The sequence below is a fragment of the Pseudophryne corroboree genome, chromosome 5 (assembly GCF_028390025.1).
Source record: "Pseudophryne corroboree isolate aPseCor3 chromosome 5, aPseCor3.hap2, whole genome shotgun sequence".
Lineage (NCBI taxonomy): Eukaryota > Metazoa > Chordata > Amphibia > Anura > Myobatrachidae > Pseudophryne > Pseudophryne corroboree.
The window spans coordinates 757,178,600-757,192,666 of record NC_086448.1 but is presented as its reverse complement, the minus strand read 5'-3'; the positions used below and the strand labels follow the sequence as shown (position 1 = coordinate 757,192,666).

Genomic DNA, 14,067 nt, shown 5'->3' with positions numbered 1-14,067 from the left:
CAATTCCAGACGTTGCCGTTTGGTCTCTCCACGGCACCGAGAATATTTACCAAGGTAATGGCGGAAATGATGGTGCTCCTGCGAAAGCAAGGGGTCACAATTATCCCATACTTGGACTATCTCCTCATAAAGGCGAGGTCCAGAGAGCAGTTGCTGATCAGCGTAGCACGGCACGCTCTCGGGAAGTGTTACAACAGCACGGCTGGATTCTAAATATCCCAAAGTCGCAGTTGATTCCTACGACTCGTCTGCCCTTCCTGGGCATGATTATGGACACAGACCAGAAGAGGGTCTATCTCCCGATAGAGAAGGCTCAGGAGCTCATGACACTGGTCAGAGGCCTATTAAAACCAAAACAGGTGTCGGTGCATCACTGCACGCGAGTCCCGGGAAAGATGGTGGCGTCATACGAGGCCATTCCCTTCGGCAGGTTCCATGCGAGGACCTTTCAATGGGATCTGTTGGACAAGTGGTCCGGATCACATCTACAGATGCATCGGCTGATCACCCTATCCCCCAGGGCCAGGGTGTCTCTCCTGTGGTGGCTGCAGAGTGCTCACCTTCTAGAGGGCCGCAGATTCGGCATTCAGGACTGGGTCCTGGTGACCACGGATGCAAGTCTCAGAGGGTTTGGGGCAGTCACACAGGGAAGAAATTTCCAAGGTCTGTGGTGAAGTCAGGAGACTTGTCTTCACATCAATATCCTGGAACTAAGGGCCATATACAACACCCTAAGTCAAGCGGAGACCCTGCTTCGCGACCAATCGGTGCTGATTCAGTCAGACAACATCACCGCAGTGGCTCATGTAAACCGCCAAGGCGGCACAAGGAGCAGGGTGGCGATAACGGAAGCCACCAGAATTCTTCGCTGGGCGGAGAATCACGTAAGAGCACTGTCAGCAGTGTTCATTCCGGGAGTGGACAACTGGGAAGCAGACTTCCTCAGCAGGCACGACCTCCACCCGGGAGGGTGGGGACTTCATCAAGAAGTCTTCACGCAGATTGCCAGGCAATGGGAACTGCCACAGGTGGACATGATGGCATCCCGCCTCAACAAAAAGCTACAGAGATATTGCGCCAGGTCAAGAGACCCTCAGGCGATAGCTGTAGACGCACTAGTGACACCATGGGTGTTCCAGTCGGTTTATGTATTTCCTCCTTTTCCTCTCATACCAAAGGTGCTGAGAATCATAAGAAAAAGAGGAGTGAGAACAATACTCATTGTTCCGGATTGGCCAAGAAGGACTTGGTATCCGGATCTGCAAGAAATGCTCACAGAGGACCCATGGCCTCTGCCTCTAAGACCGGACTTGCTGCAACAGGGGCCCTGTCTGTTCCAAGACTTACCGCGGCTGCGTTTGACGGCATAGCGGTTGAACGCCGGATCCTAGCAGATTATGGCATTCCGGATGAGGTTATTCCTACGCTGATTAAGGCTAGGAAGGACGTGACGGCTAAACCTTATCACCGTATATGGCGAAAATATGTTGCTTGGTGTGAGGCCAGGAATGCCCCTACGGAGGAATTCCAGCTGGGCCGTTTCCTTCACTTCCTACAGTCGGGAGTGACTTTGGGCCTGAAATTGGGTTCCATTAAGGTCCAGATTTCGGCTCTATCCATTTTCTTTCAAAAAGAACTGGCTTCTCTTCCTGAAGTCCAGACGTTTGTAAAGGGAGTGCTGCATATTCAGCCCCCTTTTGTGCCTCCAGTGGCACCTTGGTATCTTAACGTGGTGTTGGGTTTCCTGAAGTCACACTAGTTTGAGCCACTCAAAACCGTGGAGTTAAAATTTCTCACGTGGAAGGTGGTCATGCTATTAGCCTTGGCTTCAGCTAGGCGTGTGTCAGAATTAGCGGCTTTGTCACATAAAAGCCCCTATCTGGTTTTCCATATGGACAGGGCAGAATTGCGGACCCGTCCACAATTTCTGCCAAATGTGGTGTCATCCTTTCATATGAACCAACCTATTGTGGTGCCTGTGGCTACTCTTGATTTGGAGGATTCCGAGTTACTAGATGTGGTCAGGGCTTTGAAGGTTTATGTAGCCAGAACGGCTAGAGTCAGGAAAACTGAGTCGCTGTTTATCCTGTATGCATCCATCAAGCGGGGTGCTCCTGCTTCAAAGCAAACTATTGCTCGCTGGATCTGTAACACGATTCAGCAGGCTCATTCTGCGGCTGGATTGCCGCTTCCAACACAAGGAAGGTGGGCTCTTCTTGGGCGGCTGCCCGAGGGGTCTCGGCATTACAGCTTTGCCGAGCAGCTACTTGGTCAGGTTCGAACACTTTTGCAAAGTTTTACAAGTTTGATACCCTGGCTGAGGAGGACCTTGTGTTTGCTCATTCGGTGCTGCAGAGTCATCCGCACTCTCCCGCCCGTTTGGGAGCTTTGGTATAATCCCCATGGTCCTTACAGAGTTCCCAGCATCCACTAGGATGTCAGAGAAAATAAGAATTTGCTCACCGGTAATTCTATTTCTCGTAGTCCGTAGTGGATGCTGGGCGCCCGTCCCAAGTGCGGACTTTCTGCAATACATGTATATAGTTATTGCTTAAATAAGGGTTATTGTTATGAGCCATCCGTTGAGTGAGGCTCAGTTGTTGTTCATACTGTTAACTGGGTATGGTTATCACAAGTTGTACGGTGTGATTGGTGTGGCTGGTATGAGTCTTACCCTGGATTCAAATTTCCTTTCCTTGTAATGTCAGCTCGTCCGGGCACAGTTTCCCTAACTGAGGTCTGGAGGAGCGGCATAGAGGGAGGAGCCAGTGCACACCAGATAGTACCTAATCTTTTCTTTAGAGTGCCCAGTCTCCTGTGGAGCCCGTCTATTCCCCATGGTCCTTACGGAGTTCCCAGCATCCACTACGGACTACGAGAAATAGAATTACCGGTGAGTAAATTCTTATTTTTCCATTGCTTGGGCTGCTTCAACAAAGCTACTGTACTTTACCAAAGCAGCATGGAGACCCTAAATGTATCCTACTAAAAGTCCTAGGATGAGGCCCAAAGATGGCCAGCTCAGAGATGGTGCACAATTCACATATTTTTACAGACTGGCATTGGCAGCGTGCCTTTCTGCACAGCAAAGATCACTGCTAAATAATGTCCTCCATATACTCCTTTATTGCATGTTTTCTATCTCACTCCACCATATGTTCTCCTGTACTCATCCTCATACAGGGCCGTCTTAACAGCAGTGTAGGCCCCTGTACAAAGCAATGCACTGGGGCCCTAGCCATCCTCTGGCAGTGGGGGTGGGGGGTGCTATCAGCAGCAGTAGGGGGTGTTCTATCTTCCATTTAGAATGTTGGAGCATGTACCTGTAGTAGTAATTTCTGTTAATTTCTACTTTACTGCACTAAACTGTGGAAGGGGGGCATTGGGCTGAATGAAGCGGTCATGGAACATGACTTTCAGGGTGGTAGGGGTTGTTTTATTTGCAAGGGAGGGGTGGATAGTGGAGTGGGCTTAAGAGTCAACATTTTCCGGTGGGAGGGCAGCTTGCTTGACTGCAGATCTCTCCAGTTCATGGAAATAGTTTTCTTAGCTTTCAATGGGATAAAAAAAAACTAGAGCGTTACACCTTTCAGGAGGTACTGGGGACTTAGGGATCAGAGTTCAGGAGCCAGAGCAATTTGCAGACGAAAATATAAAACTGCATGCCAGGCGTGTGGAGCTGGAGCAGGGACCAGCTGTTTGAAGGTTGATATATCTGGTTCTGGGCATAGTAGAGACAAGCTACCACTGTCCACTGAAAGTGGAGAGTCCCAGCTTTTGGAGTATACCTTCAAAAAACTCTTAAGTCAGACAGAACCCAAGATATCTAGCTGTTAATAGCCATTAACAGGCTTGGATGGGAACAAGTCTGATATCTCTGGTTACCCGGGGACGATTTTCTGGTACCGTTGAAAAAAAGGGGGCCCTCGGCTATCAGCCTAGGGCCCTTATACTCCTGTTGCCTTTATACTCCTGAGGCCCTTGGGCAACTGCCCATTGGGCCCATATGAAAAGACAGCCCAGTCCTCATACACTGCTCTCATGCATCTGGGCACATTTGGACAAGTAGAGGCACAACTTGGGTTTTGCATTGTGCAGAGGACACTTATAAAAGTCCAGTGCATTAGAATTGTGGTTGTGTTAGAAGTAATGCTCTAGGCTATGTTGAAAAAAAATACATACAGTAGAGCAGGTTAACTTTATGTCCATAGTGAGTATGTTGATTTAACAATACTGCCAGAATCGAGACACCGGTGTTAGAACTGCTCACTGCTCAGTTAAAAAGCTATAAGTAGCATTACACACATGTTGGAGTACCGGTGTCTGGCACAGCTTGTCATTACTACACAGTCACACCCCTTCTCCAATTGCAGCTGAAGGGGTGTGACTGTGTAGTAACAGGGCATTGGCGCAAAGGCCAGGTTTAGCAAGGGCGTGTCTTATGGAACTGCGGGCCTGGTGGAATTGTTCCTACATATGGATACACCTTTTTTCAGACTGATCTTTTGCACCAGAATCAGGGCTGGTGCCGGCATGTGCTAACTGAAGCCTGTGAAACCAAGTGTACATATAGAGGCAGTCCAGTTGCAGATTTGCGTACAGCTTAAGGCCTATTATCCGCATTCAGTAGAGTTCGCTCAATGCAGTAGCCAATACGGGCAACTTGCCTTCAACTCCTCATTATCTTCACTAGCTCCAGTCCTCTGGGCTTTGTAGTACACTAGATAGCCTTAACCTTCTCTCATTCACCAATAGACATTAGCTTGTTAGTGTAATCACGTTGGGGTATATTTACTAAAGCTTCTAAAATTGAAAAGTGATGATGTTGCTCATAGCAACCAATCAGATTCGGTCTCTAATTTTCTAGGATGCAATAGAGAAATTATAGAATCTAACTGGTTGCTGTGGGCAACGTCACCTCTTCATTTTTAGAAGCTTTAGTAAATTTACTCCATTGACCGTTCTGAGTTGTACTCCATGCTTTCATAATATTGTTTTGTAGTCAGTGGACTGTTGTAATCTAGTAAGTATCACTGGTAGTGTGCATGTCGCTTTCTTTCATTAATATAAAGGTTTCCTTATCCGTTCCTTGGCTTGTGGTTTTAACCCTGGCATTTTCACACTGCGAATGGTCACAGTAGCAGGTGGCATAAGAGCTCCTGATAAAGCCATTACGGGGTATATTCAATTAGGGTGGGATCCATACCGACATGCATTTGTCGGAATGGATCCGACAACCCCTATTCAATCTCCTCTCAATTCGACTTTTAAAAAGTCGAATTGAGATGAGGGACCCAGAGGAGGAGAGAGGGGGGGGGGGGGAGCCGCAGGGAGACCAGCGGGGACAGCCAGCGGGCAGATGGAGGAGATCAGCGCTACAGTAGCACTGCAGGACGATGTCACACAGCCGCCCGACCTCACGGCAGTGTCCACCCGGCTCCAGCAAGCGTGACCTCACTTGCTGGAGCCGAGTGGACGCTGCCGTGAACGGCGTGGCTGTGAGACATCCTGCTGCAGCACTGTGCTGTAACGCTGCTCTCCCCTGTATGCCTGTGGCTGTCCCCCATCTCCCCGCGGCTCTCCCCCACCCCCTCTCCTCCTCTGGGTCCCACATCTCAGTCTGGCATTTTTTTTATGTCGGACTGAGATGGTCTGAAACGGGGCCAAATCCTGACCCCGTTTCACTCAAAAGTACGTGAATCGGCAGCTATACCGCCGATTCACGTACTATTCAACAAGTCGAATTCCACGACTTGTCGAATAAAAACTGCAGGGATCGAATAGGTCAAATCACGATTCGACCTTAAAAAGTCGAAAACTGCCATCTTTTCGACAGACGGCAGTTTTCGACCCTAATTGAATATACCCCTACTAGATTCTTTTTTGGCTTGCCGTCTCTGTAAAATAAATACCACACAGCAGTAATGCTGCAACACGTCTACATGTATTCATTGCATACAACCCAGCACTCGTCCCCTGTTGCCCCCCACGTACAGTGAATCCTGCTGTTACAGCATTTCCCATTAGCACATCCTCCAGGCACAGCCAGGACATCCTCATTCACTGACAGCGATGGCTGGTATCTTCACACTGTTCATAGTACATGACTGCAGGAATATAAATCTGTAGCTGGCGACTGTTACACATGATCCTCGGCGCTCACCTGCCCTATACAAAGATTGGGGTGTTGGGTTGCATGCCGTATTAACGTTGAGTTACCACCGCCTTATTCTTATTGATTTATAATGTCTTGCACTTTCATTCTGTGCCTTGATTCGTATAACATTACAGTTAAAAGGCTGATATTTAATTCATTGTCCTTTCGCCGTGCTTTTGCACAAGCTCTTGGGTTGGTGTAAATAATGAATGTGATATATTAATATTAATTGGTTTCAGATACACTTGGGGTCCCTGCTCTTAAACCATTGTTTGCTCCAGGAATAATAAGTTATTCTGTGTCTGTTTTATTTTAATAGACAGTGTTAATCCCCTCGAATGTACGTGCTAAAATGATTTTGGAAAGGAGAAGTGTGCGCATTCCAATAACATCACTCCGAAGTATTGAGTGGGAAACAGCGCGAAATGACTTTCTCACACGATGCGTAGGAGAATGGTATTAGATTAAATCAGTCCCAATAATCAGCATTATTTTCCCCAGCTATCACTTGGATCTTTAATGATGATGGCAATTTGGCCACGGTGCAAAATCTGGATACATAGGGGTAAATGTACTAAAGCGTCTAAAACCGAGAATTGGTGCTTTTGCCCACAGCAACCAATCAGATGCTGTCTATCATTTTCTTAAAAGCAATAGAGAAATGATAAAAAGCATCTGATTGGTTGCTATGGGCAACATCACCAATTCTCTGTTTTAGAAGCTTTAGTAAATTTACCCCATAGATTCCTTAGGTTTGACTAAAACAACATTTGTGTTTCTAATGCCCCCTACACATTCGGCGATATGCCGCCGAGCTGCCCGACGGCTGACTCTGCACCCTACACATTCGGCAATACAGATGTGTCCACATACATCTTTGCTATATCCCGCCATATAAAGCACAGTTTTGCAGGCCATAGACTGAGATATTTAGCCATGCCTTGTGATTTTTCTTAATTTGCTTCTTTAATATGTTACTTTATACATATTCTATTATGACAAACAAAAATTTTAAAGTTCATTCACTCGCAACTAGTGAAAAACAGCCGAGCCGTGTTTTAAATGTTGTGCCAAATTTGAAAAAAAGCAAAGATGTAAGTGGACATATCTGTATGTCGCCGAGCTGGCCGACAGCGGATACAGCCAACTACGGACTCGGCGGGGGGGGGGGGAGATAACTGGGGGAGTGAAGTTTCTGCACTCTCCCCGTCACCCGGCTCCATAGCACTGCATGCTAATATGGACAATCTCGGCCATATTGGCCTGCATGCATAAGCGACGGGGCACCAACGATGAACGAGCGCGGGGCCGTGCATCGTTCATCGTTGGTGCCTACACACTAAACGATATGAACGAGTTCTTGTTCATTCATTGAACGACAACGTTCAGATCGTTTAGTAAAATCTATTAGTGTGTAGGGCCCTTAAGTGTATGGTATTTTAAAAGTCCATCCTTACTGAACTACGGTACTATAATACTGTATTCGTTTTTGGGTCATTATCTCTGATTGTTGGTGAGTTATTGATATTCTTTGAAATATTTATAGTTCTTTGAACTCTTATGTTGTACTAAAACTAAATTGTTAGTGTAACATTGTCTGAATCAGCCTGGAAAGTAGCAAGTTTATCAATGGTGGGGGTTAATTTACTAAAGATCGGTGTTAACGTGTTTGAGGGCTTGAATTAAAAAGGCAATAATAATACGCTTGTAGAAGAGGAGAAGCCCGAAGAGTAGAGTTGATCGCAGCAGCAAATTTGTTAGCAGTTGGGCATAACCATGTGCACTGCAGGTGGGGCAGATATAACATTTGCAGAGAGAGTTAGATTTGGGTCGTCGATATATCGGCCGTTCTCTTGAACGGCCGATATATCGCGGGACCGTCGGCCAGTGTGTACGGCCGATACGTCTGTGAACTCCGTCGTTCACAGACGTATCGCATCGGCCGCGCAGCACAGCCGATGGCCAATATATCTACCGATATATTGGAGCGTCGCTGTATGTGTACGGGGCGGTCGGCTGACCGCCCGTACACATGCTGCGGCGGCCGGCGGTGATTGACAGCTGAACAGTTCATGACGTCAGTCCCCGACAGATCGGGCAGTGTGTATGCACAGCACACTGCCCGATCCGTCCATAGATCTGCAGATATATTTACTAGTGTGCAGATATATCTACTAGTGTGTACCCACCTTAACTCTCTCTGCACATGTTACATCTGCCTCCCCTGCAGTGCACATGGTTTTGCCCAACTGCTAACAAATTTGCTGCTGCGATCAACTCTGAATTAGGCACACAGTCACAAATTCCAGTGTTCTCTCCCCATTTTGCCCACTTCACTAGGAAGTACACTTGGATGTGGGAGATCCATCCTTTCTTCTGGGGTGCGGGGAAATATCCCAAAAATCAGGAGTCTCCCACAGCTTCCGGGAGAGTACTGTAGGTAAGTATGTGTTTTCTGTATTGCAAGAGGCCAGGCAGTGCCACAGTGCAGGCGTATCTGTCCCAGTACTTTCCCTACATGGTGAGGCAGTACTGTAACCAGCTAGACCCCTGAATGCCGCTCTGATAGGGCCACATTGCTTTTGTGTTGTAAGGAATAACCATGACTCATTCATACGAGGTCTGTTCTTTAAAATAAAAAAAAATTAAAAAAACTCTGTTGAAGCCAATTATATCCATCTCATGAACAATTAATAGTTTTTGGGATTGCCGGGCTCTCTGAGGTGAAAGCTCTCTCCACATGAGAAACTGTCCTAGCTGTTCCCTGCCTGTGTTAATGTGTCATGCACTCGGCTTTCCTTGGGGTCTCTAAAATTAACTTGAAATGAAGTGATGAAATTAATCTTGAAAGGTTTTCTGGGGACAGCTAATACTTTCAGCGGAGACGGAGCTAATGCCCATATAGTGTGATTAGAAACAGATATTCTCTCAAACATGTATGAAATTTACAGTTTGGCTTTAAAGGCTAATTCTACCCAAAAGCTAAAAACTACATTTTGAGTGGAATGAAGTGAGGAAAATGAGGAAAAAATGGTAGTGTCCTGGGTGTATTGTTATATTCTGTATAATGTTGAATCTATTCTTGGTCTTTCTGCAGTAAAACAAAAACGAAAATCTAGGACATTTGGGTTGAAAATGTAACCCCATTTGCTTCTGCCCAAGATCTCCTAGGGTTAATTGTTATTGCTGATTGGTAAGGTGCCGCAGTGCTCTGCAGAGTCGTACAGTATTTAAGTAAGGTAGACATACTGATATATCCTTATACATCTTTATTGCAGTCAAACCAAACAACCCCTCTTGGCACTCCAGGTCACGTGAGAAATCTTTTAGCGCCAGCTGTCCTTTTTTTTTTTTTTGACGAAAATGCATCTTAGTCACAGCGCAATGCCACTAGGACCTCAAGGAGACTGTGCTGATTAATTTGATATGACACCTGTGCGACTGAGTTTCTGAGTCTGTACACAAAGTGCTACAATGTACTGTAGCAGCCGCAGCTTTTTTCCAATACAGGTTCAAGTCTGCTCCATATACAGACCCAGTCACACACTATATACAAGTGTCCTATATCAAATCAATCAGCAGTATCTCCTGGTGTGTTCTAGTCCCAACATGTTGCGACGAAGATGGAATTTCGTTAAAAAAAACCGCCAACATTAGGAGAGTTGCACGGGACGTAGCGGCTCACTCACACCCGGAATCTCTCGCTGCATGCCATATTAATGATAGATGTATGAGGATGCATCTGTATGAGGCTCGGTTGCATTAAGCATATTGACAACCGTTATGTCAACATGCAGTACTGCAGCCAAAATACAGATGTATCCTCATGCGCCTAGCCTCAACGGGACCTGGCGTGCGAAATGTGATGTTTGACGTGACTGCAGCAAATAGTATATGAGGACACATTTGTTGACATAATGATTGCTGATCAAGGATATTGTACGTATTCCCATGTGACATGAGAAATCAAATTGATGGAGACATGGAAACAGAGGTTAGTGAGGCCCTGTGCTCGGTGTGGGAGAACCTGCATCAGTAATGGAAGATTCATGCTTTGGAGTGCTGTTGCTGGCACACGCTGCACTGTCTGGGGTGTGTCTGACTTTTTACCTTGATTATAGGTATACAAGTGACATTTAGGAACAAAGTCATAGAAAAGCGTTTCCTTTGTTTTAGCATTTTCTTTCCCATGGTAAAGAGCAGTGCTGACATTTCCAGAGATTGTCAGGTCCGCTCCGAGTCGGGACTGTAGAATAGATGTAAGTTAAGTAATTATTTGCAAGTCTCTCAACACATGGCCTCTTATATACAGTTTTAAGTGTTCCGAGTAAGGGATGTCAGTGTTCTTGACTAGCAAAGTTGTCTGTCACCGTCCACGGTTATGTGTTTCTGTTACATCACTTGTTTGTGTCTCATAATCTGGACCGAATTGTGAAAAGCAACCCTTATTGTGCATTTTTCAGTTATTACATAGATAATGCGACAATGTGATTACAATTTAGTAATTAGCTCTGATGTGTTTGTTGCGTGTATTATGTAGATAGAGAATCAGTTGGGCAGATCTTGTGTCAGATGTAAATGGAAGACATTAACCTGTGTTACAATAGTGTGCTATTTACTTCTTATTGCTGAAGTATATACACTATATACAGATTGTACAGCGGCCTTGTACTGTAGTTGGCAGATGAACAGTAGTGGTGGTGTAATATGAGTAATGTCTTTTATATTTTTGTATTCCATTGTATTTTTGCTGTGTTTATTGTAAATGTGCGTCCTGGAGTAATAATGATACGCTTCTCCTTATGTAACCAGGGAATGCGACTTCTCCGCAAGTACCGCGACCATCCTTCATGGATTACTTTGATAAACAAGACTCTAAAAATAAGCCACATGAGAACCACAATCAGAATGTCCATGAGCAGTACCACATATCCAAAAACGTCTTCCCCGACAACTGGAAGGTTCCTCCTGATGGCGATTTCGACTTTGTAAGTATTAACAAGCAATGTCATTTCCTCCTTGTTTCACTTATGGACCAGTCCCATCACTTAGGACCTCATTACTGCCGGGTCACCTACATAGTGAGCAATGTACCTACAGCCCTGTCATTAGCAGATTATGTAGCGCTACTCTCCATGTAAGGGTCTTCATATTTAAATCAATTGCCTTTGGATTACAGTTGCAGTTAAATTTGTTACTAAGGCTAAAATTCTGCTTATTTACATTTTTCTGTTTTTAATTATATGTATTACAGATGTGTGATCGTTTCCGTGACTCAATTCATAATATTAAAATGTGGGAGTAAAGTTATTATAAACAATTGCGTTCCACAGTTTAAGACTTGGAATCTTACTGGAGTTAATAAAGAAGGTTTGTGGCAGCAGCCAGTGGCAGCATCCCAAGTAACTGATCAGCAGTCTCAGTGTCTAATGCTGGCATTCAGTACATCAGGGACCATTTATCTCACGCTGGTGTACCTTACTCTTCCCTGTACACTACTGCCTACAGTCCACGCCACTTGCGGAGTCATGATAAACATTACAAATGTATTAACAAGACTTCTGCATTTACCGTACATCAGTCTTTGATTTGTATCACTCATTGTACATGGTTTTACCCCCTGAAGTATTGTAGTACTTTGTGCATCTGAGAAATACTGTAGTTGATACTTGGTGTAGTTTGGAGAATGGTGGAATGAGGCTAAACTTCTGGAATCAGGAGTTGGAACATCTGTAAGTGACGATTGTGATGAGAGCGACAGTTTACGTATTAAAGTGTCAACTTTTTTTCTGGAAAACTATAAATATTTCAAGCTGCTGCCACATTGTCTGTGAAACATTTATGAGAATGATACATAAGAAGAAGAAAGACACACTTACAGTGACATTTAACTGCATATAATGCGCGGTATGTTGATGAGCTAAGGAAACAACTAGCTTTTAGATAATACAAGATAAATGGATTAAAATCCATTCTCCAGCCTCAAAGCATTGACGTTCCTCTCTGTTTACGTGACACATTCATTTCCCCTGTAGTTTTGATTTCTTTTTATTTGTCCATTTTATGCCGTTAAAACGATCCTGCCTCTGGCATTATGGTACTTTCTCCCACCGAGCAACACTTCTAGTACGATACGGAAGGGAGACATGGGATAGCTGACGTGTCCACCACAAGTGCACTCGCACTAACATTCTTGTCTGGTGGCTTGTTTGATATGGCCAAAAAGCCACCAGACAAGGATCACTACACCCAAAACTAATCCTTTTGGGAACTTATGTGATATAAAATCATTTTCAGGCTCAGTAGTTGCTGCGGTGAGGAAACACACCCTCTCCTCCTTCCCACTCTCCTCAGTCTTCTTCAATTTTTTGAGTTTTTGGATGATGTTTACATCTGATGGAGTAATGGGGCAAGCAAATTAAAAAGGCCTGCATCTTTACAGGTATTGCAGGATCGCGTGTGGAAGGGGTGGTTACGCACAGGACTGCAAATTCAGAGATTACATTTGCCTAATTCCTCTGAAAAAAACCAACAGTATTGCATAAATGATCCCTGCTAAGGGTATCCTCAGTATCTTATTGGTGGTGCACCCAGAGTCAGTATTGTATATGAGAACAAGAACAAAGGGAAGAAAGACTCGTTGTTGGGGCACACTTGAACAATTGAATTATGTTAAAATTTTACTTTTAATAATGTTACATAGAAAATATAAACAATATAAAGTTTATATTTTATATGTAACATTGTTAAAAGTAAAATTTTTGTTCTTTTTCTCAGGTATTGCAGGATCCCAACAGAATGATGTAGTGCAGGGAAGTAAGATTTTTATCCTATATATCGCATAATTCCACCCAAAATTACTTTATTGTTCTTAGACGGCATTATACTGTAACATTTCTGCCTTCGGCCTCTTTTGGTTGGTGATCGATTCAACAGATCTGGCCAATTGGTGCATGGAAGTGGATTCCGTAGAGCAGTGAGAAGGATAACGCACCCAAGCTGACTTTGTGGTCATCAGTGGGCTTCATATGATGTAATCACTTTCTGTCTATGCACTGCACTTTGCAACCATATAGTTCTAAGACGTCTCTTTGCGGCGTGTTGTAGGCAACTAAAGTAAAAGACTGAATGTAGTGTGCAACACAGCTCCAAAAAGATTTCTGACAGTATAATAGAATGTCTTTGGATTCATTGATGTCGTATTCTATTTATACTCTGAATACAACATCGACAGAGATGAGCTGAGATAGATGGATGTTTTTTTAGGCTTTGTCATATTGCATATCTTAACGCTGTAGAAACCTTTCCTATCTGGCAAACACGCCTGTTTAATTCCATATTTGAGAAGCAATAACCTCAAAATATTGTGCTATTAAAATGTAAAGTTTCTCGTGAGCCTGAGGGATTCCAGCTCCTCTAACAATTGAATCAATTAGTTTTAGCTGCAGCAAATAAAAAAAAGATTGTACTCTGCGTTATATCAGCCTCTTCAGCACAAGTAACGTACCATGTGGTATGAGAATCTGTTTATTGCTGCAACACTAGTGTAATGATTTCTGTCACTTTGATGGAACAGTTTCCAAGTGGCCATGGATTCCAGATTGTTTGGCATTAGACAGAAATGTGCACATCTTTGCAAAAAAATTTTTTTATTCTCTGTAAGCTTCCTGTTTTAAGTACACAAATTCGAAGTCCTCTAAAGATTCTGGATTAGTAACAAAACTTGAAAGAGCCATCTGTTACGCGAGACAACATGTCAGTGGTTTAATGAGTGCAGGAAATAAATCAGAAACATGGCTGACTGTGAATGATGGGCTCTGTGACCTGAAGATTAAGGTTGCCACACAGGGATGCAGTCTTCCCGTAGATTGTGGAGCAACAGGGCTACTGGTAACGTTGCATGTGGAGAT

General features: G+C 44.4%; 1 protein-coding gene across 2 annotated transcripts in view; it reads left to right on the top strand.

Moving 5' to 3' along the window:
* STK3 (serine/threonine kinase 3) overlaps positions 1-14,067 on the top strand; it is a 465,082-nt gene that overhangs the window by 356,976 nt on the left and 94,039 nt on the right. The window contains exons 10-11 of one of the 2 annotated variants that reach the window (XM_063924181.1): positions 10,970-11,145; positions 11,412-11,892. In XM_063924181.1, the coding sequence (XP_063780251.1) occupies positions 10,970-11,145; positions 11,412-11,462 (227 nt within the window). In that variant the 3' untranslated portion in view covers positions 11,463-11,892. Of the gene's footprint in view, positions 1-10,969; positions 11,146-11,411; positions 11,893-14,067 lie in introns of those variants that run through there. The other variant, XM_063924180.1, reaches the window with a different exon arrangement.